Source organism: Rattus norvegicus, chromosome 6 (genome assembly GCF_021556685.1).
Source record: "Rattus norvegicus strain SHRSP/BbbUtx chromosome 6, alternate assembly SHRSP_T2T, whole genome shotgun sequence".
Classification (NCBI taxonomy): domain Eukaryota; kingdom Metazoa; phylum Chordata; class Mammalia; order Rodentia; family Muridae; genus Rattus; species Rattus norvegicus.
This window is the reverse complement of record NC_141539.1, coordinates 108,373,392-108,399,344: the sequence shown is the minus strand read 5'-3', so window position 1 is coordinate 108,399,344 and position 25,953 is coordinate 108,373,392. Positions and strand designations below refer to the sequence as shown.

At 43.4% G+C, this 25,953-nt stretch overlaps 1 protein-coding gene across 21 annotated transcripts in view; it reads right to left on the bottom strand.

Moving 5' to 3' along the window:
* Rgs6 (regulator of G-protein signaling 6) overlaps positions 1-25,953 on the bottom strand; it is a 536,804-nt gene that overhangs the window by 487,895 nt on the left and 22,956 nt on the right. For all 21 annotated transcript variants that reach the window (XR_015622117.1, XR_015622119.1, XR_015622118.1 and 18 more), the window contains 1 exon segment: positions 19,838-19,941. Coding sequence is in view for 17 of the 21 variants with exons in the window: in XM_087554419.1 (XP_087410545.1) it covers positions 19,838-19,921 (84 nt within the window). In the remaining 4 variants the exon portion in view is untranslated.

Below are 25,953 nucleotides of genomic sequence, written 5' to 3'. Positions count from 1 at the left end.
TACCCCCAAGTTTGTTCTGTAGCAAGCCTGTGAGAATCAGACAGTAGACCGGGTCCAGTTTCACTGTTTGCAGCTGGAGAGCCCAGATCGAGCCACTTCTTGGTGTATTAGCAGCTTCATATGTAAAATATGGTGACAGGGATATCCACAACACGAGAACGCCGTGAAGACTAAATTTCAATAACATTTTGGCTGGGACACAGTAGGCGATCAGTAGATAATATCTTAATTTCACTCTCATAATTAGTATAAAATTATGGGTTTTCCATCCATTAGTTCATCCAGACTCTTCAAAATATACTGAATAATGACTTTCATCTAAAAGCCAATCTCTAAAGAAATATTTTGTCAAGATGCGAGCTGCTCATGGAAGCTAAGATGTGTTGCCATGGTCACAGCAAGGCAGGCATTCCAATTAAAGAACGTGAATTTCAGTGACTTAAGAGAGACACAAAGGGACAAGCATCATAACAGAACGAAGTTTTCTTTTACAGCTTGGTGCTCTCTCTCTCTCTCTCTCTCTCTCTCCCCCCTCTCTCTTTCTTTCTTTGACTCCAAGTATCTAACAAATACTGTTAAAACCAAATACTTGGAGCTGAGGAAGCAGCACCATTGGTAGAGTGCTCACCTAACGTGAAGCTCTGGGTTAGATCCCTAGGGCTGCATGCTGTGGTAACGCATGCCTATAATCCCAGATTAGGAAATTCAAGATCATCCTTATCCACATGGCTAGTTGAACCACTGCATAGCAACCGCAAACTTTCATATTTAATCTTGTGTAATTGTAGTAGCAATTCCTTGTGCATCATGGGGAAGGGGACCATTTCTATAATAAACACTGTGACATCAGCTTACATACCCTTATATGAAAGGTTCCATGCAATCAGTGGCAAAGATAAAATGTCCCCTTTACAGGAGGGGTTATGAATGTGACGTTCATCCCAGTAGTAAAATTGACAGATTTGGGCTGGAGAGATGGCTCAGTGGTTAAGAGCACTGACTGCTCTTCCTGAGGTCCTGAGTTCAATTCCCAGCAACCACATGGTGGCTCACAACCATCTGTAATGGGGTCTGATGCCCTCTTCTGGTGTGTCTGAACACAGCGACAGTGTATTCACATACATAAAATAAATAAATCTTTTTTTAAAAAAGAAAGAAAGATGCATACTGTTATGGTTTATATATACTCAGCCCAGGGAGTGGCACTATCAGGTGTGGCCCTGTTGGAGTAGGTGTGTCACTGTGGGTGTGGGCTTTAAGACCCTCATCCTAGCTGCCTGGAAGTTAGTCTTTCAGTAGCCACTTTCAGATGAAGATGTAGAACTCTCAGCTCCTCCTGCACCATGCCTGCCTGGATGCTGCCATGTTCCTGCCTTGATGATAATGGACTGGACCTCTGAACCTGTAAGTCAGCCACAGTTAAATGTTGTCCTTATAAGAGTTGTCTTGGTCATGGTGTCTGATCACAGCAGTAAAACCCTAACTAAGACACATACCATAAATGTTCAGCTGCATGTATCCTTTTGATGTGATTTTTCAAATGATGAAGTTTGTTTGCTATGAAATTAGCAAAGATTGAAAGGAAGCATTAGAGGAATTATAGATAATGATGTAGGCACACAGCTTTGTTATATGATATCAGGATAGAGAGGAGGGCTGGGGAGGGGAGAAAGGAAGAGGGAGAGACGGAGGGAGGGAGGGAGAGGGAGAGAGGGAGAGAGATTTGGCTCTGCCTCTCTCAGCCTGGCAAGATATGGCAAAGCCTTCAAATAGACTTGTTATACTGATTCTAGGAATTTATCCTAAGGAAAAACAACCACAAAGGCATAAGGATATAATGAGTTCTTACGGGTTTGGCTTCTAAAACAAATCTAAATTTTGACTTACCAGTCAACTACTCTTAGGCAATTACCTACCCATTCCTAATCCCAGTTTCTGCATCTTTAACTTAGAGAGTGTGAAACCTACACCTCAGTGTCCTGGGCAGGAATAAAGGAGGGATAAAGAGACTCCATCAGGCAGTGTACCAGGCAGAGAGCAAGGCCTCACATGCAAGCTATATGCTGCCTGTCTAGGTCACAGTGACATATTGGTAAAGTCGATTATTTGGCCATTAAACATGATACCCTAGAGAAGCGAACTCCAGTTTAGCTCATGGGCTAAGCTTGGCCAGTTGCCTGTTTTTATAAAGTTTTATTGGCATGTAGGCACACCCACTAATTTGCATACCATCTGTGGCCGCTCTCCCGTTCCTTTCACAAAGTCTAAAATAGCTACTATCTGGACCTTTACAGAAACGTTTCCAGTCTGTGATCCAGAATACTACTGAAAACCATGGGAATGCTTGCAATCTATTAAGTAGCATTTCCAAACATCAAGTACAGCCTCTGGTTTTGTCAAGTCATTAATGTACAAAAGGAGATACTTCATTACTTACTGCATTCTGGGGCAATTATACATTTTATGGTGTTCTCTGTATTTTTCTATAATTACTAAATGTTCTGAAGTATCAATGATGGACTGTCTGCACTAAAAATATTTTTAAGAAAGTGTCTGAAGAAAGAGGCTCTTGTCACTAAGACCCAACACACAACACACTAATGGAAGCAAGATGAAGGATATTTTTCAATTGACGAGAAAAGTTGAGACTGTGTTCTCTTAGTTTTTCTCATCCTCTCTGCCTGTGGAGATAGATGGATAGAGAACAGAAAGGTGGAGAGAGGAGAAAGAGAGCAAGTACAGGAAAGGCAGATGTTCTGGTACACCTATTCACGACATGGAGAGCATCACAACCAGGAGGGCAGCCAATCTCAGTAACTCCCGCCAACTTTGAACCTCAGAATCACAATATGTGACCAACATGGGGAAAATCACTTGGTCTCCCCAAAAAAACTCACTTGATAAAGGTAACTAGATCAACAGTCTGTCGAGCATTTACTTATGCTCTACTTGGAAGCAGGCACTTACAGAAGCCTGGTGTGGCTGAGTATACAATCATAGACCACATAACAACGGTCTACTTGCCAGACCGTGTAGTCAGCTGTGGTCTCAGATCATAACAAAGCTGAAAACCACTGTCCACGAATGGAGATAACCATTGTAAATAGCACAAAGAAACAAACCCACTGCTTCGCCAGTCATGTGAAAGCGGCAGGCACACGACTATGCCCAGTTCACTGTACATCGTAGTGAGGATGAGCAATGTTAGACTCAACAGTAAGAATGGGTGAGGTAATGCATCGCTGCACTGCATCCTAGCTCACACCTAGTTAGAGAAACCAGTGTCAAGCATGGTGGCACACAATCCGAGCACGCATGAGGCCAGCACAGGGAGAACTTGGTGGGTCTGAAGCCAACTGGACTATACACTTACCATCCAAGCCTTGTGTATACTCTATGATGTCCACACAAACAACAAAGTCACCTAACTCTCCACAATGCACAGAACTATACAGAAATGGGGATACTATAATATAAATAGGATAAAAATATTCTCACGGGCGGAGGAGTGGCTTTTATCAAGAGGAATCGGGTAGGTTTCCATTGATGCAGTGTGGATGCTGGTCTATCAGTCACTAAGCCCCAGATGTCTGCTCTACCGGGACAGCAGTGGGTGTTCAGCAAGGAGGACTCAGGCACATGTCTATCAGGTAGCTCCAGGCGTTTGGGGTCTGGGGGTGGGTACTCAGCAATTCGTAGATATTTAAATCATCACTCGGAGGAGATGGTACTTAGAAGAGTGTGGTGCCGAGGGCACACTGGGCAGGCTGAGGACACTACTGCAGAGACTGGGACAAAAACAAGGTAGCATTTGCTAAAGGTGCCTGAGAACAATCCTGTCTAGTACTGAAAGTGTGCTTAAAACAAGTTTGCAGTTGGCAGTGGTAATTCATGCTGTAGTCCTGTGACTCACAGAACACAGACTTTCCCAGAAGATGGGTCCCAACAAGTTCTCAACACATTCCACCTTTCCTCTGTTGGAGTCATGTGCAAAGAGATCCCAGAGTGGGAATCTCTCTCTTCTCTCTCTCTCTCTCTCTCTCTCTCTCTCTCTCTCTCTCTCTCTCTCTCTCTCTCTCTCATTTTTGTTGTTGTTGTTTTAGTTTTGCTTCTTTTATTTGGGGCTGAGACTCAAAACAAAAGATGTGTTGATATGGGAGAGCCAGGATTCAGGAGTACCCTGAGCTCTGCACAGTAACGACTGTAGAAGGATGGTCCCTGATGCCTGGGACGTGACGTTGGTCTTGCAAGTTGCTAATGACTACCACCAAGGAGCCATTTAACTGGCTTATGCCTTAAGCTGAGTTCACTGCAAAGGGAGTTTCAGTGGCATGGTTCTGTGGTGGGGGATAATCAAACCACAGAAACCTAGATCAGGAAGCCTAACTGCGTTACTAAAGCCTGAAGACTCCAGCAAGACTCACCGTCTTTCTGACACTCGGCTGTTTCCCAGGCAGAATAAGATGACATCTCCCCTCTGTGTTCCACAGCACTTTCTTGGATACAGGACTGTTGTCCCTTGGTAACCAGAAGGGATTTTTTTCCTGGCCCCTTTCAAGTATAAAAATTTTGGAGGCTCAAGTCTGTTATGTAAAATGGGATTATGTTTGCATATAACCTACACACATCCTACCATATACTTTAAATCATCTCTAGATTGCTTATAATATCTGATACAGTGTAAATGCCATATAAAAAAAATTCACTATTTCCCTGAATATTTTTGTTCTGAAGTTGGCTGGACCCATGGATAAGGGGTGGGAGGGAGGGAAGGAAGCTCTCTGAAAGATATGAAGCACTAGAAGGAACTAACAGACCTCAGTATTGTCACCAGACAGGGTAACACAGAGACTACAGCATCTTGTTTACAAGGTGGTGACGCCCTGCTGTGTCTGAGAAAAGAATGGAGTCTAGCTGTTCCCCAGATGGCTATCTTCTACCCTCCAGGTCTCAAGCTCACAGCCTGCTATGAGAAGACAGACTGAGCCCCAGCACTACTTCTAACACGTGGTGCAGCCTAGGCACTGTCGATCCACCCTCAGCTCCTTTCCTCAAACTCAAACCGATATGCAACAGAGCTCTGAGCTGTGGGCAATCCCTGTGCCCAACGTCCTGGCCCAATGGCTGGTACAGCATGGATCCTGATGTGAACCACTCGGACACTGCCTCTGAATAGAAGCAGCAGGTAGCATGTCTCCCTGGGATATTTCAGAACACACAGCCCAACACTCCCAATGACCCTCTATGCTCGTTTCTATGTCTTCTCAATAATGCACAAGGATAAATAACATTACCTGGCAGGGACACAGAATTCCAGGAGGTTAATGCAGACATCGTTTATACACATGACCACAAGGCAGGCTCTAAATGCAATGCATACACTCTTTCCAGCTGACCATCTATGAGTGTCTGGTGCTGTGCTGGCATGGCGGGGCAGTGCTGAGGCTACCAACCTTTGAAAGGATTGTCCCAACAAGGACGTCCGTGGAAGCTTTTCCAGCCCCTTCCAAAGCCCCTAACTCTGCAAAAGGCAACTTAGTAAATATTTTAGGCTTTGATGATTGCTCAGATCATGCCTGTCACAACCACTTCACTCCTAGGGGGAAGCTCAAAAAGCCCATAGATAATTCATAAACAAATGTTATGACTGGGTTGCGGAAAAACTCAAAATGTGAACACTGACACTTAAATTATTTTCACATAGCATAAAGTATTGCTTCTGTTTTGATCCCCCCAAATCACTTCAAGGTGTAAACACCAATCTAAACTTGAGGGATACAAAACCAGCATGGGGACAGATTGGTGACATGTGACAACAGCCCTAACGTTGTTTCTTCCATCACTGAACCCTCCTCAGCAGAATATTTACTACCCACTCACTACATAACGAGTCTCATCATAGGTTTTCTTGGGTAGGTCTTTGAGATGCCTCAACTTCCTTGAGTCATGTTAACACTCAGGGTCCTACTCTCCCTCAGAAGTTTCAGTATACCTTTTGCACCCTCTGGTACTGCTTGCTTAGCATGCACAAAACCCTGGGTTGGTTCCCTAGCACCATGTATACTGGGTATGGTGGGTGTCACCTGCCTGTATTCCAAACACTTGAGAGGTGGAAACAGGGGAGGATCAGAAGTTCAAGGTCTATCTTTGGCTACATATCTAGTTCAAAGCCAACCTAGGTTACCCAAGACCCTATCTCAAAAAATACATATTTATATGCCTTGATGTTATAGATTTTTAAAAAATAGAATAGCTGGGGACAAGTGGAGTTGTGAGGAAGTCATACTGGATATAAGTAGGGTGTTCCTTATTGGTTGGGACTACATCATCAGCATGGAGGTTACGCCTCCATGGCACAGACATATCTGTGCCTTGAGAAAAGCCTACTATGGGCTCCAACTATAGCTGAGGCCTTTAATATCCCTCTTATCCTCCCTACTGTCTGAAATGTACTTCTCTGCCCTGCTATGGTTCCCAGCTAAAACAAATGGGAAGAATACAATGGCTTTGTCCGCTCCGTGTCCCTCATGAAGGACGGAAAGGGAAGGAAAACCCTACTATCAACATCCCCATCCATAGCTGTAAAACAAGGAGGGAAAATTCCAGAAGAGTTTTCCTTGTCTTCTTCCTAGACAGACGAGTAGTAAGGAGAACACAGTCCCTCCAAAGACACCCATGCTCATTCAGGCTCTCGTATCCATATGCCCTCCAAGCTGTGAATGAATGTGTCACTATACAGGCAATGGGGGCTTTGTAGGTGAGGCTGGGTTAAGGACTTTGAAGTGGAGAGATGATGCTGCCTTAACTGGATGGAGTTCCTTGTGGTTAGCAGAGTTTCTAGATGAGAAACATAGAAACATGAGGGTAGGGGGTCCGGTGATGCATGCAGGATGGAATGATATAGGGCTGCGTGCCAGAGAGGCATAGAAAAGGGAGTTCAACTTTCCCTAGAGCCTGAAGAGAGTACCCAGCACTGATAAATCCTTTCAGACCTCTGATGCCCCAAGACTTTTTTTTGCTTTGTTTTAAGCCAATCCATTGGAAGTAGTTGTCACAGCAGCCAGCAGAAACTGATACAAGATGTAGCTGCCAGAAAATGTTAGGGATGAAGAGAAAGCATGGCTTCTTAATCAATCCCTGGATCTTATTACACCCAACCCTGAGGACAGGGACCATCTTCTCCTCTGTCACACAAGGTCCCTAAACCCTAAGACTACTGAGCCTGGAAACAAGACAAGGCATAAAACAGAAAGTTGAGAGGGAGAGTGGGCAGCAAGAGAACACTGTAGTCATACACAGAGAGCCTTACCCAAGAGGGCTGCAAAGGACGAGATAGAAATGGAATGTGTCTTTATTTATAGCAAAGCCTGCCTCCCCTCTCAAGTATGTGACAGAAGAGCTGTTTTAAAGTTTTATTCTTCAAACTTGGCTGCAGAACTTGGCTGGGTCTCCAGAGCTGCGCTTTTGTATTTAGCTTTCAAATATAAGAAGCTACCCCGTGGTTAAATTGTAGGCAGGAAGGGTGTGCAGGCAGGGAAAATGCCGCAGGGAGTGCAGCAAGGTTGAGATGGTATTCTTATTTAGTTAGCTGCTTAAGAAAAACAAATAGAGGGTAAAATAGCAAATGGCTTGGACAGGTTCCAAGATGAAAATTTTCTGGATACCTTGGCATCCGCAAAGCTCTCAGGGGAAGCTGGGTGCTGCTGTAGGGTTCCTTAGACCGCAGGGTGGGAACATGGCTTAGAAGGCAGAGAGCAAAGGGAAGAAATGGGTCCTCACTCCTGGGAATCCCCTCACTGTGCTTCCAAGATCAATAACAGGGACCCTTTCCTGCATCCCAGGGAAGCACCACCTGGGGATGTGCTGACCTTGCAGGAAATAATAGAGAGCGGGAGTCACATGTGACACAAGTCATGCCTTTTGACCTAAGAATTATAAACTTCAGTGCTAATAATAAATAATTAAATAAATAAAATGAACTAAATTATGCTACAGGGGACAGGGGTGTAGCCTGTTGGTAGAACGCTTTGCCTAGCATATATGAAACTCTTGGTTTGAAGTCTAGAGCCATATAAACCGGGCATATTAGTACATGCCTTTACCACCAGCCCTAGGGAGGTAAACACAGGAAGATCAAAAGTTCAAGCCCACTTCAACTATATAGAGAGTTTAACCCCAGCCCCAAATACATAAGATCTTATAAAATAAATAATAAAAAATAATTGCGCATTATTTAACGTCACCAAATGTTATTCCACCTTCAAAATTGATAATGATAAAGGCAGCTTGTGGCGTAGATTAATATTTAGGAGACAGACAAGAGGGCAGCATACAGTTTCACATAGCAATGATAACCCACTAGCTTATAACACCTACCCCAACACACATCCAAAACTGGGAGGATCCAGGCCAAAATGTTAACTTTAATCACACTGGCATGTTAGGCATAAGACATATGTGAGCTTCCTTTTTTCTCTCTGGGCTTTGATTCTTTTTTATTTGGATTCTTAATTTTAAAATAGAATAGATTTTTTTGAAAGGAAGGAAGAAATAAAAGCAGTTGTTAAGGAGCTTGGCTGTACCAACACTTCTCATGACGTGAACTCGAGAAGTAGTAGTGTTTCTGTTTTCTTGCTTCAGGTAATCATGGGAAGAGTGAGTCACACTTGCAACCCATGCATCCTCTGTGTGTAGGGCAGGTAGTACTGAGTGTGATGATTTAAGTCTCTTTTGTGTTTTGAAGGTACAAAAGAGACACACGTGTACAATAAAAAAAATCATACTTCAAATTTCTCCCGGTCCCCCAGGAGAGTAGATTTCTGTGTGAGAGTTCTAACAGTGGTGACTCACACCTTTGTCCATCACATGAGGACCAGAAGAAACGATTGACGCTACTGTGAGCTGTATGGCTGAGTTTGATGTTGGTTTTGTGAGTTAGGCCTATTACATGCGTTTTTGATTGACAACATCTTCAGAAACAATGGGGTTACAGGGACATGGCATAAGGAACAGAACTTCATCATTAGCCGATGAGTATCTGACAGAAAACACACCTTGCTGTGAATATTTTGCAACTGTGCCCACATGGCCCCAGGACCCAGAATCCCTTTCTTAAAGATATAATTTAAAGAAAAAAAGATATAATTTCAGGGGTTGGAGATTTAGCTCAGTGGTAGAGCGCTTGCCTAGCAAGCGCAAGGCCCTGGGTTCGGTCCCCAGCTCCGAAAAAAAGAAAAAAAAAGGAATATAATTTCAGTGGTTTTTCTTCTGATGTCCTCTTCCTCCATAAGTAGCATGGTTCACATTAACTGCATTTTAATACATTTTAAATAGTCTCAAGATTTTTTTTTCTTTTACGGACACCAATGTCTTCCCTGGATCTACAAGCTTCGGAATAAAGCGCACATGGTTTTCGATTCTGAGTCCACACTCAAACCTAGCCATGACTCCCCTGGCTCTTGGTTTCCTTATCTGCCTTGCCCACAAGTTCTTCTAGTGATTCCAGGCATCAGAATGAGCCCAGCACCCGCCACAGAACCTGGCCAGCGAGCAGTGGCCCATAAACATTAGCTTATTTTCTAATCCTGACCCACTCCGCTTTCCTCTATTAGGCAGACAGGCTCATCCGGGTCAGGGACTGGGTTTGGTAGCATCCTCTATTCCCCAGGCAATGAGTTGCCAGAAGCTAGAGTCCAAGGAATACACTGTTGGTTGATTTGATTTGCATGACCTGATTTTGAGAAGGGGGTCCTTTTGAAAATAATTAGCTAAGGTCGAGTCATACTGGGTTTGGAGTGTGGGGGCGAAACTCAAGGACAGTCCTCTTCTCGAAAGGCTGGAGGAAGACAGAGCTGAACACAGCAGAAGATCATATGAGATAAAGGCAAAGGTGGATCAGGGAACGAGCCTGCAAACTGAGAAGTGGCAAGGATTTCCAGTGATCACAAAGATGTGGGAAGAGGCAGGGAAGGACTCTGACCTCCAGCCTTCACAGAGCAACCAGCCCTGCCACACTTTGATCTCAGGTTTCTACCTTCCAGAAGAGTGAAGCAGACTTCTGTTGTCCAGAACCACAGTGTGTATGAGAATTCTTTACAGTGTCCTAATACAAACACAGAAATATTCTAATTGTCACATATACTGACAGGCATAAGCTACTTCCTGGATTTGTTCTAGACTACCGCGCAGCTGAGGACAACTTCTTCCAGACAGCACATCTCTTCAGGTTCCTTTCATACTTGAGATGTTTTCCTGGAACCACTGTCCGTCCAACAGGTAGACTTTTACAGAACTAAGTCAGGTAAAAAAAAAAAAAAATTCTGTGACTCTAATGACATTACAGTTCCATGTCCTCTTCCTCCTGCCTACTTCAGTGATTGACATCTCTAGTCACCAAGGCCTGCATCTTGGCCTTTAACCTTGAATCCTTCTCTCTATCCTCCATGTATAAAATTAACCAAGGTCAATTCCACCTTCTCTGTGTTCTCAGGGTTTCCCTTCCTCCCCTTCCTCTCCAGTATCACCATCCTACTGTAAAAAAAAATCTTGGAAAATGTCTTTTGCAAAGATTATTTCAGAGCCAAGTACAGCACCAAATGTCTTTTAAGCTTAGCATCAGGGATGATGAGGCAGGAGGACTGTAAGTTCAAAGCCTCACCGGCTACATCCTGAAACTCAAAGATAAACAATAAATAAGAAATTAAAACATCGTAAGGGTCAACTGGGTCTGTGAAAGACAGATTCATGCTCTTTCAAAGCCAATAGTCTGGAATCGTCCTGGTGACAGCTCGCCAGATACTTCAGAATAAACCCCCAGGTAAGAGCAACAGAAAGATTGGAAAATACTTTAGTAAATATGTTTGAAAGCACTGAGAGCTATGGAAGAAAAGCTTGTGTCTGTGATCTGAAAGGAGACAAAAGCTAAGAAGAAAGTGAAGCCCAGGACCAGGGATGCATTTTCTAAGCAAAGGCCCTAGCAATTCCTTAAGCAAAGGACTTGAGTGGGAAGCTGAGTGGTTTCCCAAAGTCCCAAGAAGTTTCCAGAACAAACACAGGAGGTCACAGCCACCAAGAGCATGAGGCACGAATGAACACCTTGGGTTTAGGCTGAACATAGAGAACTTCTTTTAAAGGTGACCAAGAAGTACACTAGTTCTGTCAAGAGTGAAAGAGGAGTACTTTAATTCTATTTTTGAATAATTTGATTTAGCTCATTCAGTCTAGGGCGGGCAGATGTCTCAGTGGCTAAAGCATTTGTTTGCTACAAATGTGTGAGGACCTAAGTCGGGGTTCCCAACAATAACTTAAAAAAAAAACAAAAGAAAAAAACAGGCTAAGTATCCATGTGTGTAACCCCAGTGCTAGGAAGTGTGGAAACAAGTGGATGTCAGGCACTCACTGGCCAGCCCGTCTACTCGGCCTGTATACTCCAGACTCAGTGAGAAACCTTCTCTCAAATGAGGAGACTGACTGAGGAAGGCACCTGTTATCAAAGATGTCCACCTCAGGGAGAGGCTATCAGTTTTCTTCAATGGAGTTCAAAGAGCATGTCACCCCTCTCCAGGGCAGACCATGTGTTCAGAAGTAGTCGACGAACACAAACCAGACTCCCTTTTGTGGGGAGGGGGTGTTATTTTGTTTTGTTAAGAAAGGAAGAACATTAAGCTAGTGGGTAGGCATGTAGGGGAAGATTTGGTAGAAGTTGGGGAAAGGAAAGACTGGTCAAAATACATTGTATAAAATTTTCAAAGAATAAGTAAAAATATTTTTAAAAATTTGATACAAAAAGGGAAATATATTGGAATCCATGAAAAATTAATTAATTAAAAATACAACAATCAATGTAAAAGAAAAAGATTCAAAAGCTGGAGGAAAAAATTATCTGAACATATGAACAGTGTCCCAAAACGAAGGAAAAGACAAATCAATATTTAGAGTTTTTGGACAAGAAGTCTTCAAGCACTAAATGAAACAATGTGTTATCAGCCCTAAGAAGAGTAAATTAAAAAAACAAAACAAAACATCACTGTCGTTGGGAAGATGGCTCAGTGGATAAGGAGCTTGCAGCAAAAGCATGAGGACCAGAGTTCAGATCCCCAGAACCCACATAAAACCATGAGCCTGGCAGAGGGCTGGACAAGCCCAATAAGTGAGCCTCAAATTCAGCAAGAGATCCTGCCTCAGTAAAGAACACAGAGGCACAGGCACAAAAAAAAAAAAAAAAAAAAAAAAAAAAAAAAAAAACTACAAAAAAAGTGAAAATAACTCTAAAAACAACCAAAGCAGGGAAAAAATAGATTGCCCTCAGAAGAAGGACAGCTACTTGTCAACAGAAACAATGGGAGCCACAAGATAATGACAGTAGCCAAGACATGGAGAGAGACAGCTGCCAGTCTAGAATCTAGAAACATCTTCAATCCCGAGGGGGAAGCAAACAGGTCTAAGACAAAACAGACCCCCAGAGAATTCACCACCATCAGATATTCCTAAAAAAAATTCTAAAGATGTCCTTTAGTGGACAGAGAGGCCACCTAGGTTGTAAGGACAATCATGCCGAAATGAACGAGCCACCAAAAAGGGGTCTGAGAAAATCCACACGAGCCTCACATTCAACAAATACATTAAGAATCCTACAGAAAGCCTTAAAAACCATTCTTCAAAATCAGAACACGCACCCTGGTCTTGTCCCAGAAGATCAGTAGCTAGCATCCTTTCCTGGCAAAGATTAGCCTTTGCCAGAACAGAAATCCTACTGTGGCCTCATCCAACTAGGACTCCAGGACCATAGCTACCACTTAACCATTTCTTTTCAGTGAACCTCTAATGTCTTTCCAGTCTGTGCTTGTCACTTTCCAGGGTTGTCTGTCTTCCAGGGCTGGGGTGGCTGCTTATATCTGTGCGTGTGTTTTCCACCCCTCCTTAAAGTACACGTCTAGGACGTAGAAGCTCACTGTCAAAAGCGCTCTCCATTTTCTGTTTTGACCCGGCTGGCATGCTCATGGCCTTTTAAAAGAATCCCCCTCCTCTATCCCGATGGTTTTAAGCATTTATTTTCCTTTCACTCATTCTCATTCACTTTAAACTTTCCTTGTTCAAAACTGTGCCAGTTGGGGACTGACAGCCATTCGAGGGCTGCAGAGGACTGCCAATGCTAAGATAAACAGTCAGCCAGAGAGCAAAGTCTCCTCAGACTGTTTGAAGTGCAGTGAGGAGGGGGACGGGAGATGAAATGGAGGCGTGAGCACATCGAAGGCTTCTCACATTAGAAAATTCTACCCACAGCAACACATCCTATTAAACCACACTGAGCTGTGCCCCATGTGGAAACACATCTCTTCTGTCTGTGGACACCAAGGCTGACACCGTGGGTCTGGGACTTGCCTGCATGCCTCTGGTCCTGCCAACCAAGAGAATGTGATGGGAGGCTGCTCTCCTAGCAAGCTCACTTCAGGGAGGGAAGGAAACCTGAAAAGCTCTTTCTTCCCTAAGGCAGTAAAAAATAAATACCCCCCCCCCAAAAAAAAATTTGAATGGAAACAGTCTTAAAATGCAGTCTGAACAATTAAGCAAGCAAAAAACTCTCTGAAGTTAGTCATTGGGGATTTTACTTAATGCGGGGTGGAAAAAAAGAAAGAAAAGAATGAAAGAAAACAAACTCTTAAATGTTCAGGACCAAAGATGCACTCCTTTTAAATAATCTGACCTAACTGACTTTAAAGTTTTGGCTGGATTAACTTTGTAGATGCTTTCCTTTTTTCTTTTTTCAGTTATTCCTTTTCTTTTTTTTTAAGCAAATAAAGCCATGAAAGACTAAGTGGATGCAAATATGTTAAGTGTTTATTTACATATGTGTAAGGGCTGGGGCAGCAGAGAACAGCATGTAGAAGCATGGATGTGGGAGCACAAAGGGACAATATCTGCAGGACACCAACCTCCTGAGATAACACATTCGATCTTTCAGAATCTGGCTTGGCATCTCAAGCCATCATTGCAAAAACCTAGATCCATAAAAAGAGACTCTTGAAGTTTCCAGAGAGTAATAACTTGGCGTGTGCCTGTCCTTCGGTCTCCTCATTTTTTTTCTCTCTGTTCACCAACTTCTTCAAGAGGCAAGGGATGTGCTGAGTTCTCTGGTGCTTTTATCTCCTAGGGGCTATAAACTCATCCCCCCATCCCCCTCCCCCTTCCTTGACTCTACCAGCACAAACCTGTCTAGTTACCCACCCACCCTCTGCTCCCACCCCACCCCGCATTGACTCATGGGTCTATTCAGGACTCGGCCCTCATCCTGCATCTCTAGCATCTATCACTGTCTGTCCCACAAATGAAGATCAACACATATTTGCTGGTCAAATGGTTTCCAATCTCATCACGGCTTCAGCACCAGGGCTTATGCTTTCTCAGGCCCTCAGCCATCCTGCTTCTGCCACAGCTTTCCTAGAACCCCAAGACAATAATATCCTGCTCCTAGGTTCCTCCAAAGCTCTGCCTCCTCTGTGCTGGTTTTGCCCTCCCTGCTGCATACCACTAACCACTTGTGTAACAAAATAGTAGTGTGCTTACTCTCAGGACGTGTGCCTAAACTGGCTTCTGCCCCAGGACTTCAAGGGTCCTTGATGACATGAGATATCACACCATCACAGGAATCACAGCATCATGGGTATCACAGCAACCAGGATATCATAGCAACAGGGTATCACGGTAACATGGGTATCACAGCATCATCAGTATCACAACAACAGTTGTATCACACCAACACGGTGTGATCTCAAGAACACAGGTATCACAGCAACATGGGTATCACAGCCTCATCAGTATCGTTATCACAACAACACACATATCACAGAAACATGGGTATCATAGAAACATGGGTATCACACCGATAGGAAAGGAGCCAGTAGGTTAGGAACTAACAGGGAGGGTAGCTACCAGTGACAAAGCTTTCCAATCTTCCAACACACCACACTGTGAGCTCTTTCTTCTCCCACTGGAAGTCCTAATTCATCCATGACACTCTGCATTACTGTCAGCGTTGCTACTGTAAAGCCATTCTTGCTAATTCTATAGCATGAAATTATAGCCAGAAATAATTACAGGACTCCTGTAAGTGTCAGAGCAAGCCCAAAGAAGCAAGATGCCACAAAAAGATCTTTGTTCTGTTGGTTTTTGTTTGTTTGATTTTGAGACAGTCTCATGTAGCCCAGGCTAACCTTAAACGTATTAAGTAGCCAAGGATAGCCTTGAACTTGATCCTTTCTTCATGCTATATCGTCAAGGGCAGCCCAAGAAGACATCTTGTGTAACTTTTACTAATGTTAAATTATCACAACTAATTTTCCTGACACCTGACAAAATTTTGTTTAATCTCAATCCAATTTAGGATTATCAATGACCATATAAAACACTCCCAGAAAGGTCAAAGACCTTTAAATGTGCATAGTTTGTGCATTGGGTATTATATTTTTAAAAAGCAAAATGTAAAGAATTAAACTTTGAACTCCTTACAAAAATAAATTTGCACATTATTTAGATGAATTCTCTCATTTGACAATAGAGAAAACGAAGCCTAATAATGCTATTTATTGGGCTAGTGTCAATGCATAGAGTTCATATTTTTTCCTTTATATATTACATGGACATTGGGTGTATTTCTGTAGTAAAAAGTATTTTGTAGCTGGGAAGGAAGCGAGAAAAGGTGGTAAGTTGAGGATGGAGCAGAAAAGTTGAAGTTCCCATAATAAAAACGAAAGCTGAACCAGCCACTCAGCATCTCTTATCTTAGTGATTGATATGGGGAGGCCCAGCCCTTTTTGGGTGAGACTACCCCAAGCTGGTGGTCCTGGTTCTACAAGTAAGCAGGCCGAGCAAGCTATAAGAAGTAAGCCAGTCAGCAGCACTCCCCCATGACCTCTGCATCAGCTCCTGCCTCCGAGTTTCTGTACTGTCTGAGTTCCTGTCTTGATGTCCATCAGATGTAGATCAGATAAACCCTTTCTTCCCCAAGATGTTTTTAGTTATGTTGTTTTATCACAGCAGCACAAACATAAGGCGCATTCACGCGCACGCGCGCGCGCGCGCGCGCACACACACACACACACACACACACACACACACACACTTAAAAATATAGAGATGTAAATAGAAATTTTAAACCAAATTTAAACACCAATTATCCCATAATTTTTTAATACATAATATACCTACATGGGGTGGAGTGGGAGGGGAATGAAAGACAAACATCCAGTTAAAACTTTTCTGATTTAGTTGAGAATCTCTTGAGGTCGCTTTAAAACTCATACTCTAAGCACACATCCTAGGCATATTAAAGTACAGTATGCTTGGGTAAGGACATCCTTTGAAGACTGGTGTTTTTTATAAAGACCCTCTAGACAGTTTGATAGACAGCTAGCTTCCACACTCATCACCACACTAGGTGGTTCAGTGACCCAGAACCCTAAGGGATTGGGGATATGAAGAAGCCTTGGGTGTCTTAATGAATGATTAAGGTTTTCTTTTAAATAGCTCTTTAATGCAACCAATACATTTTTCATACACACCTCTGATCCAAAATGTGAATATGAAAGACGAAAAAAACCAAATTAGCATGTCAGTTCAAGTCAATAAATAAATCATGCCTTGGGGGAAGGACAACTTCTCACATGGCAATGTGAAAAGAAAATGAGCTATGTTCTGAAAGCCGTGGGCTCGCTTGTGTGTCACAATCATCCTAAATGGTGTCTGAGAGTCACAACAACTGAGTTAGCGACAACGTCCTGAGTGTTTCAAAGTGCTAGAAGGGAAGGTTTAGAATATTTCAATGACATGAAATAATAAACGCCTAAGACAAGGGGTAGGCTAATGACTGGGCAGTGTACATGCACCCAGAGCTAACATGCGTCCGCACAATTATGTGTCAATTAAAAATAAGAAAACTGAAAAGTCATTTCATGTTGTGAATGTGCCCATCTCATCATCCATTACCCAGAAGCTCATCTGAGCCTCTCTCTCTCTCTCTCTCTCTCTCTCTCTCTCTCTCTCTCTCTCTCTCTCTCTCTCTCTCTCGGCACATGGTTCAACACAACACCATCCAAGCAAAAGTCTCTCCCTGAGAATGTCTGCGTCAAGAGTAACAGTCGAAGAGAGAAAAGGAGACAAAATTTCTGTTGTAGAGCTGAGAAAAGGTCTGGGTGTATGGCTACAACCTTGGAAAACAGTGGTCCCACTAAAGGAGTTTTACAGAAAATTCTGGGAATTAACCTCAGCTCCCAGAGTCACCCTTACTGACAGCATGCCCCAGAGGACAAGTTCATTGTTGTAGCTGAACAGCAGTTCAGAGCATTGGAATCAGAATGCTCTATGGTCATGGTGAGGGTCAAGCACAGCCAGGGCTTGAGTAAGTCAAGTTAGTGTAAGTTTAATTCTGTTCCAGAAAGGGGCAATAGGCATTTTTCCTTCCTAATAGACTGAACAAACTCAGTTAATTGTCTTAGAACCTTAACACTATGCTTCATGTGAACATGTGTGAACATGTATGAGCACATACTAACTCCTCACATGAAGGAGTCACAAGCAAGGTACACTCCTCTTCCTAGTTGCCATTGTTCTAAAGAACTACAAATAATGTTTGCTTTTTTTAAATAACAACAGCAGCAGCAAAAGGGAGGCCCCCTGTCCCCACAGGAAAAGGAAATTTTAAACATACTACGAACCTGTAGAAAGATTTGAACCTCCAACACCCCATTTTAGTGAAAATGTATTCAGGTAGCATCATTTCACAGTCCTTGTTGACAGCGGTGCAGTGGGGCTGGAGAGATGACTCACTGACTATGAACACTGGCTGCTTTTCCAGAGGACTTGTGCTTGATTCCTAGCACTCACAAGGTGGCTCACAACCATCTATAGAAATCTAAATCCAGAGAATCCGATGCCCTCTTCTGGCCTTCTTGGGCACCACACACATATGGGGGGTATATACATTACACTTAAACAATACAGTCACATGCATAAAATAAAAATAAATAAATTTTTAAAGTAATAATCTCCTTAATAATCTTTGTATTATTTTCTTCTGCCTCAAAAGGACAACTCAGTGCATCGGTTGATTCTGTTCAACTTACTAACAATGTGAGCTTTTATGTATGTCATAATTCATCCTTTCTCCAAGTGTCTCTATCCCTAAAAGGCTTAAAGAGTAAAGAGAAATTAATACAATCCACAGTATGGACCAAGGTGGACAAAAGATGTCTCGCTTTATTAAAATGGATTTCACAGCAATTTCTTCTTTGTAAGGTGACCTTGTAACCCAAGTGGAACTCCAAAGCCATGTTCTTGCTTCTCTGGCCCCAGGCTCTCCTGCCTGTGGCAGGTGGGGAGGGACTGAGGTAGGGGAGAAGTTTACAACAGTCACCTCTAAACACACCTCTGTGTGTTTCATTAAACTGCTGGCTCTGTTGATGAAGTTTATATTTATTATTTATTATAGCCCAATAGCCATCTTTCTTAGAGGTAGGCTTTTTCAACATTCTCTTGAGACACAAAGAATTGCAGGATTCTAACCATTGGAGTAATATGAGTCCTATTTATACACACGCACACACACACACACACACACACACACACACACACACACACACAATACCACACTGATCATCCAGGGTTGTCTAGTTCAACACTATCCCTCTGATTAACACAGACCAAATACAGAATGGCAGCAGGCACAGATCCCAGCAGACAACTCAAGTATTTATCAAAATGAATAAACAATTAACCCATTTCCTTACTAATATATAATACTGGTTAGCTTAAATTTTCATAAGCACACAGAGTAATTAGTACCTTAAATTTAACACAGATAAAAATAAACGTATGGGCTGTATCTCCTTCTTTTCTAAATGTCCCTATGAGAACTGACAGTAGCAGTGTCTTCCCAGCACCCGAGGTTCATAACCTGGACGTCTCCTACCCTCCACGGCCTCTCCTTCCACATCTGCTCAGTTTTCAAGTTATTCATAATTCAGACTTTACTTCCTCCTAGAGACTCCTCTCCATTCTGAGGGATACATTTCTGGCTAGAAGAGCATCCTCCTCACCCTTTTCATTGATGTGGAAATCCTCTCAGGGCATCTGCACCCCCCACCTTGTTACCTAATGACTCACTGTGGAAAAACCCTGAATCCCAAACAGATCGGTTTTCACAACTCTCAGTACACAATGTTTTCAAGATGAAACAACCCATAATCCAATACTCTACAATCTGGCTGCATCCACATCTCTGGCCCCAATCTTATCTTTTTTTTTCCTTGCCATCCATGAGCCCATCCAGAAGCCATTTAGTTTCCCCAGCTCTGTGCCTTTGCTGAACAGATCTCATGACCTAGCAGATCACTTAACGATCCTGAAAATCCTTTAAAACTACTCCAACATCCTCCTTTGATGAGAGAGAACACCCTCCTTGTACCTATTTTGCAAGCTAGCAGACTGGATTCTGGGTGTTGTGGGCCTTTAATGTCTTCTACCAACTTCAAGCATTGAGTGGCCGCACTTCTGCATCTCCTGACAGCATCCTTCCGTATACTGTGAGTTCAAAGACCTTCCAGTTGGATCTGCATGGCATTGTGAAGGCCACTGAAGAAGCAGACACTCTGTTGTATTGCTCAGGAAATCTTGGGGTTTACACACAACTAAATGATATAAAATGTTTCCTTGACCTACAGTATTAAACCATGAGAAGAAAGCCCTCCTTTATCCTAAAAGCACTTCAGACAGATAGCATCCGTCTGCCCTCACTGAGAACAGACACACACAGGCTGCACGCCCAGTGGCTCCCTGGGCATCTTACTTTGCAGTAGACAATCATGTTGGGAGAACTCTCTTCCGGATCAGCAACCCCCACTGCTCGCTGGTCTCCGGATCCCTGAGCCATCCTGAGTGTCTTCTCCCACACTGCAAAATAAATGAATATAGCATTAAGTCAAGAATGAACTTGTCTTTAAAAAGGAAAGCATTTAAAGTCAGATAAGTGTCTTTTGCCAGATATACTGAACGGTCTCTAACCCCAAAGCACAAGGTTCTTGGCCAAGCCAAGTACTCTAGGAGAAGACCTCTGCTCATCTTAATCTCCTGGCAACAGATGAATTCAATCATTTTGAAGCTGATTTTTGCCTTAACAACAATCTATATAGTAATATACAGATATTTCATTATGGAAATGCAAACCAAGATTCCAAGAAGTTACCACTCCAATGATAGTAATAAAATTCAATAACAAGTTTTAGCCAAGTGTCGGTGATGCACATCTTGAACCCTAGCACTCTGCAGACAAATGTCTGAGTTCAAGGCCAACCTGGTTTACAGAGCAAGTTCCAGGACAGCCAGGGCCACACAGAGAAAAAGAAGGAACAAACAAACAAGCAAACACAAAGACAACAGCAAAAAGCAAGTGTTAGCAATGATGTGGGTAAATAAGAACCCTCTAGATGACTGGTAGAGATGTCAACCGGTACAGACACAGCAGAAGCACGTTAGTGATCCTCAAGCATCAAATACAGAACTAGCATGTGGCCTAGCAACTCTGCTTCTGTGTGTGCACTCCAAGACTGAAAACAAATACTCAAATACCAGTTCTAAGATACCCATAGTAGTCTTAGTCCCACTGCCTAACAGGTAGGAACATCCCGACTGCCCACCAGTGCATGAATAGAATATTATTCACCCATAAAAAAGGGATGAAGTTCTGATAAAGGCTACAGTGTGAATGATCCATTAAAAAAAGAATCTGCTGTATGAAAGCAACTGGTCAGAAAAAAAATCATGTATTACATGACTCCATTTATATAAAGTCTCCAGAAGAAGTAAATGCACAGAGACAGAAAACATTGGATGGCTGCCAGCACTAGGGGGAAACCGTAACGGAGTGGTCATTTGGCAAACATAGGGTCTCCTTCGGGGATGATAAAAACACTTTGAAGCTAGAGAAAGATGAGGGTTGTGGTTTACTATGAATGCTAAATGCTACTAAATTCTACATTTGAAGTTGAGTAATTTTTAAAACGTTATTAAATTTATTTTTTATTTCATGTGCATCGGTGTTTTGCCAGCATGTCTGTCTGTGTGAGGATGTCAGAGCCTCTGGAACTGAAGTTATAGACAGTTGTGAGCCGCCATGTGGCTGCTGGGATTTGAACCCAGGTCCTCTTGAAGAAGAACCAGTGCCCTTAACTGCTGAGTCATCTCTCCAGCCCCGAAGATGAGTAATTTTATATTATATGAACTTCACCTGAATTAAGAAAAAGTGAATGTGTTTCAAAGGAAAAAAAAACCTGTAGAAACAATAGCAAGATAATGATATGCATATAAGATAATGATATGCATATAAGGTAATGACATGCATATAAAAGACGGGCGTAATGAGATGAGCTCAACTGTTGTCATGACACTGCACTTGCTGTGTGAGCTCAGCACGTAGATAACACACTGGATTCCCTTCTCAGAGCCATGGGAACTTTCTCCACATTCCACCCACATTGAAGGGTGAGTTCTCTCACAGGGGAGCTTCAGACAGGCTGAATGGGAAAGCATAGTGTAAAGCCACAGAGGTTCTTTCTAAATGTTATCACTAATCTAGGAGCCTGCCAGAGTTATCTGCACAAATTTCATGGGCTTTTCATCAAAGTAACTTGGACAAATACCATACTTCAAAGGCCATTCGGTCCAAGAGAAGGACTCGGAAACATCCTCCCATAGACTGCATTGGTACCAAAGGTCATTCTAGAAAAACGAATTAGGGCAGAAGATGAAGAAGAGATGGGAATCAGTAATTTATGCTAAGAATGTTACTGCCCAAAATACCCAACGCAGAGTGGAAGCTTACTCTACATCATTTGACTAAGAATACATTTTAAAGCTACACTGCATGAAAGACTGCAGAGGCTCACCCTATCCCACCGCTCTTGGTGGTGGCAGGATTGCTATGAATAGACTGCTACAGGGAAACCCAGGGTATTATTCTAGTCAGTGACTTTTAAAGTGAGCGTACCGCTTCGTTTCGGAAACCTACTTCCTTGCCTGCTCCTCTACCTTAACATAGACAATAACAGGGCATGAGAAATAGAACCCAAGTCCACCACGTGCCCTCATTTATCACTAATGCAGAGCCCAGTACAGTTTGCATGGCTTTCTTTAAAAACAAACACTCTCACTCTAACGAGCCTGTTCTTTCCCACCTAGAAAGTGGTGTTGGAATAGGAAAGTTGGTAATGACCTAGAAACTAACTTCACAGTCTTGTGCCTTTGTCCGGGCCCTCCCCACACACCTCCCTCTGCACCGCCACAGAAGCATCTCTGTGAGTTCAGATCGGCCTGAATGCTGCTGGGTAAAGGCCGAGTATCGGGTAAAAATGTAGTGAGTTTAGTGCCCATGAGAAGAGCTGCTGTTTGGGGTGACTCTATCAGCTAGTGTCGAAACTCAGACAAGATGTCTGATGTGTCTACGCCTGGAGTGAATCAATTCTAAAATAGTAATATAGCTACCTGCCGGTTCATATGTCGACAAACACCAAGAGAGGTCTGGATGGGAAGCTATGTGGGCTGGGCTTTATCACTGGGCTCACCGATGACAAGCTGACAGAGCTGGGGAATTAGGCCTTCATCCTTTACAATATGATTATACTGTTTCTTTTCAGTGAAGACAAGGTAATAAAAAATGGCAAGGTCGGGTGTAAGGGCCTGTGTGCACATGGGTGTACATGTGTGCAGGCATACATGCATGTACAGATCAGACCACCCAGTGTATCACTTTACTTTTTTCTGAGTTGGGTCTCCCTGGCCTAGAACTCACCAAGTAGGCAGGGCTGGCTGGCATGAGTTATTGACTATGTCCCTGGAATCTGAAACAGGGCCTGGCACAGAGTAGGCACCCACATATTTTTGAATGAATGATAAAGCAGATAGCAGTCTGCCAAGATACAGTGAGCCCTTGATGAGACACTGTGTGGAGAATGCACTGCTGTAACTGCAGAGAGCCAGGCTCGATGGTAGACATCTATGATCCAGCACCAGGAGGCAGAGGCAGAAGAATCATGAATTTGAGGCCAGCCTGGGCTATGCAGCCAGTTCAAATCAGTTCAGACTTCAGGGAGAAGTCCCATTTTTTTTTAAGTGTTCAATATATTAAGACCCATGTGTGGAATCCCCCACAGGGTGTACTGTTATGAGCCAGTTTGAAACCAGGAATCCAGCTCTGGAGTATGCAAGCAATCTAGATGAAAGAAACAAGTCGGTAGGAAGACTGGTAAGGAGAGACACGGGACTAACAGAACAACTGGTTGTCCATGATACACACTGACCGAAGATCTTTTAAAAGTCAGCCTTGGGCCTGCCATTCAGGCTAAACTTAAATTGCCTTTGTAACTTGAAATTACGAATAGTGCCTATTGATTTCATTCCAGCCTTTCTGGAGCAAGCAAAGCCCAAACACACACACACACACACACACACACACACACACACACGCATACACACACCACATATGCACACACACACAAACACGCACACACACTCACACACACTCACATGCATATACACACACACCACATACACACACACCAGATATGCACACACACAAATATGCGCACACACACACAAACATGCACACACATTCAAACACACTCACACACATACACACACACACACACACCACACACACTCACATACACTCACAGGCATACACACAAATCCAAGCTAAGCCAATGGGAAAGAAGGGCTTGGAAAGGGAAGAGGTATTGAGGTATTGGGGTGAGCCCGGAGCCATAGCTCAGCGCCAGCCTTCCTGAACTTCTCTGGGCTTATGCTTTGAGCTTTGGCATTTGTCTGTCATTCCAGAAACCCAGAGCTTTGCTAGGAAGAGGGAATGCACTACCCAGGCATGCTTCTGGGCAGGGACCAGGAAAAGCCATGGAAGTGACCTGTCATAGATGATCACAGAAACCGTTGGGAACTGGGAAGATGGCTCAACTGATATGTTCCTTGCTTTGCAAGCAGGAGGACCTGAGTTTAAAACCCATAGCCCATGTGAAAAAGCCAAACAGAGTGACCTGTGCCTGTCATTCTAGCGCTAGGAAGGTGGATGATCCTCTAGCCTCAACATGCATGTGCACACATGTGTACCCACACATACATGAACACACACACACACACACACACACACACACACACACACAGGAACACTGAGACAAAGATAGAAAGACAAAGACCGAGAAAAGAACAGACAGATAGACAGATACAATTGTCAATAGCTAGTTTATCCAGGTAAAATCCCCAGGTGTCTAAGAGAGGGACAAGGGGGAGAGGAAGAGGGGGAAGGGAGAATGAGGGAGGGAAGGAGAAAGAGAGAGGGAGAGAAAGAGAAGGAGAGGAGAGGAGAGAGAGAGAGAGGGAGAGAGAGAGAGAGAGAGAGAGAGAGAGAGAGAGAGAGAGAGAGAGAGAGGGAGGGAGAGAGAGAGAATTATCATGTTCTAAGCTAGGATTTATCCAGGTCTCTTATATAAGAATGGAGATAAACCCTACCATACCAGCTCCCTAGTACTAACTCCATCCCCAGCCAACTTCAGGAAAGTAAGCATTTCCTCAGGTGACCTAGTGCAGCACTAGAAAAGAGCACCCCCAGCCATGAGGCAGTGTCACACAGAGCCTTGAATATGAGGCCTGCTACTCTCAGTACCCAGCCCCCAACACCCCTAGTCAGGGAAGTATCAATTAGAGAGGAAATCAGCCCATGGCTGTGAAGGTGGCTGAGCATTCATGCCACTGAACAAACCCCCTGTATCATTCCTTCTCCACCATGCTACATCAACCTATTGCTTGCCTCCTCCTTTTAAAACCAACATTTTGTTTTTTTAAAGAAGAGATCAACGTTAAGTAATTGGGTGGGGGGTGACAAATGACAGAGTCGTGTACTAGCTCCATTGATAACACAGTTCTCATGTGACCATGTGGGCAGCAACCTCAAAAGGGAAGGCTGGAAAACAGTGGTGCTAAGAAAAAAACAACTCACTCAAGAAGGATGACCAAAATGTGAATGTTTCACTCCTTCTTTAAAAGGGGAACAAGAATACCCTTGGCAGGGAATAGGAAGGCAAAGTTTAGAACAGAGGCAGAAGGAACACCCATTCAGAGCCTGCCCCACATGTGGCCCATACATATACAGCCACCAAACTAGATAAGATGGATGAAGCAAAGAAGTGCAGGCCGACAGGAGCCGGATGTAGATCTCTCCTGAGAGACACAGCCAGAATACAGCAAACACATAGGCGAATGCCAGCAGCAAACCACTGAACTGAGAACGGGACCCCCGTTGAAGGAATCAGAGAAAGGACTGGAAGAGGTTGAAGGGGCTCGAGACCCCATATGAACCACAATGCCAAGCAACCAGAGCTTCCAGGGATTAAGCCACTACCCAAAGACTATACATGGACTGACCCTGGGCTCCAACTGCATAGGTAGCAATGAATATCCTAGTAAGATCACCAGTGGAAGGGGAAGCCCTTGGTCCTGCCAAGACTGAACACCTAGTGAATGTGATTCTTGCGGGGAGGGTGGTAATGGGGGTAGGATGGGGAATGGAAGCCCATGTAGAAGGGGAGGGGGAGGGGTTAGGGGGATGTTGGCCCAGAAAGCGGGAAGGGGAATAACAGTTGAAATATAAATAAGAAATACTCAAGTTAATAAAGATTTAAAAAAAAAGAAAAGAAAAAAACAACTCTTTCCATTACCATAGCCTGCCAACTTAACATTTCTTGTACATACAAGGTTCATTGGCCCAATCACAGCGCAGCTCACCGGAGGATCATACCTTAAAGCGAGGAGACAGTGCTCAACTCCTAAAGGCCAATATAGGTAGCTCTGCCAGGCATCTGCTGTTTTACTGAGATATAACTGCCCAGTCCTTCTAGAACTCTA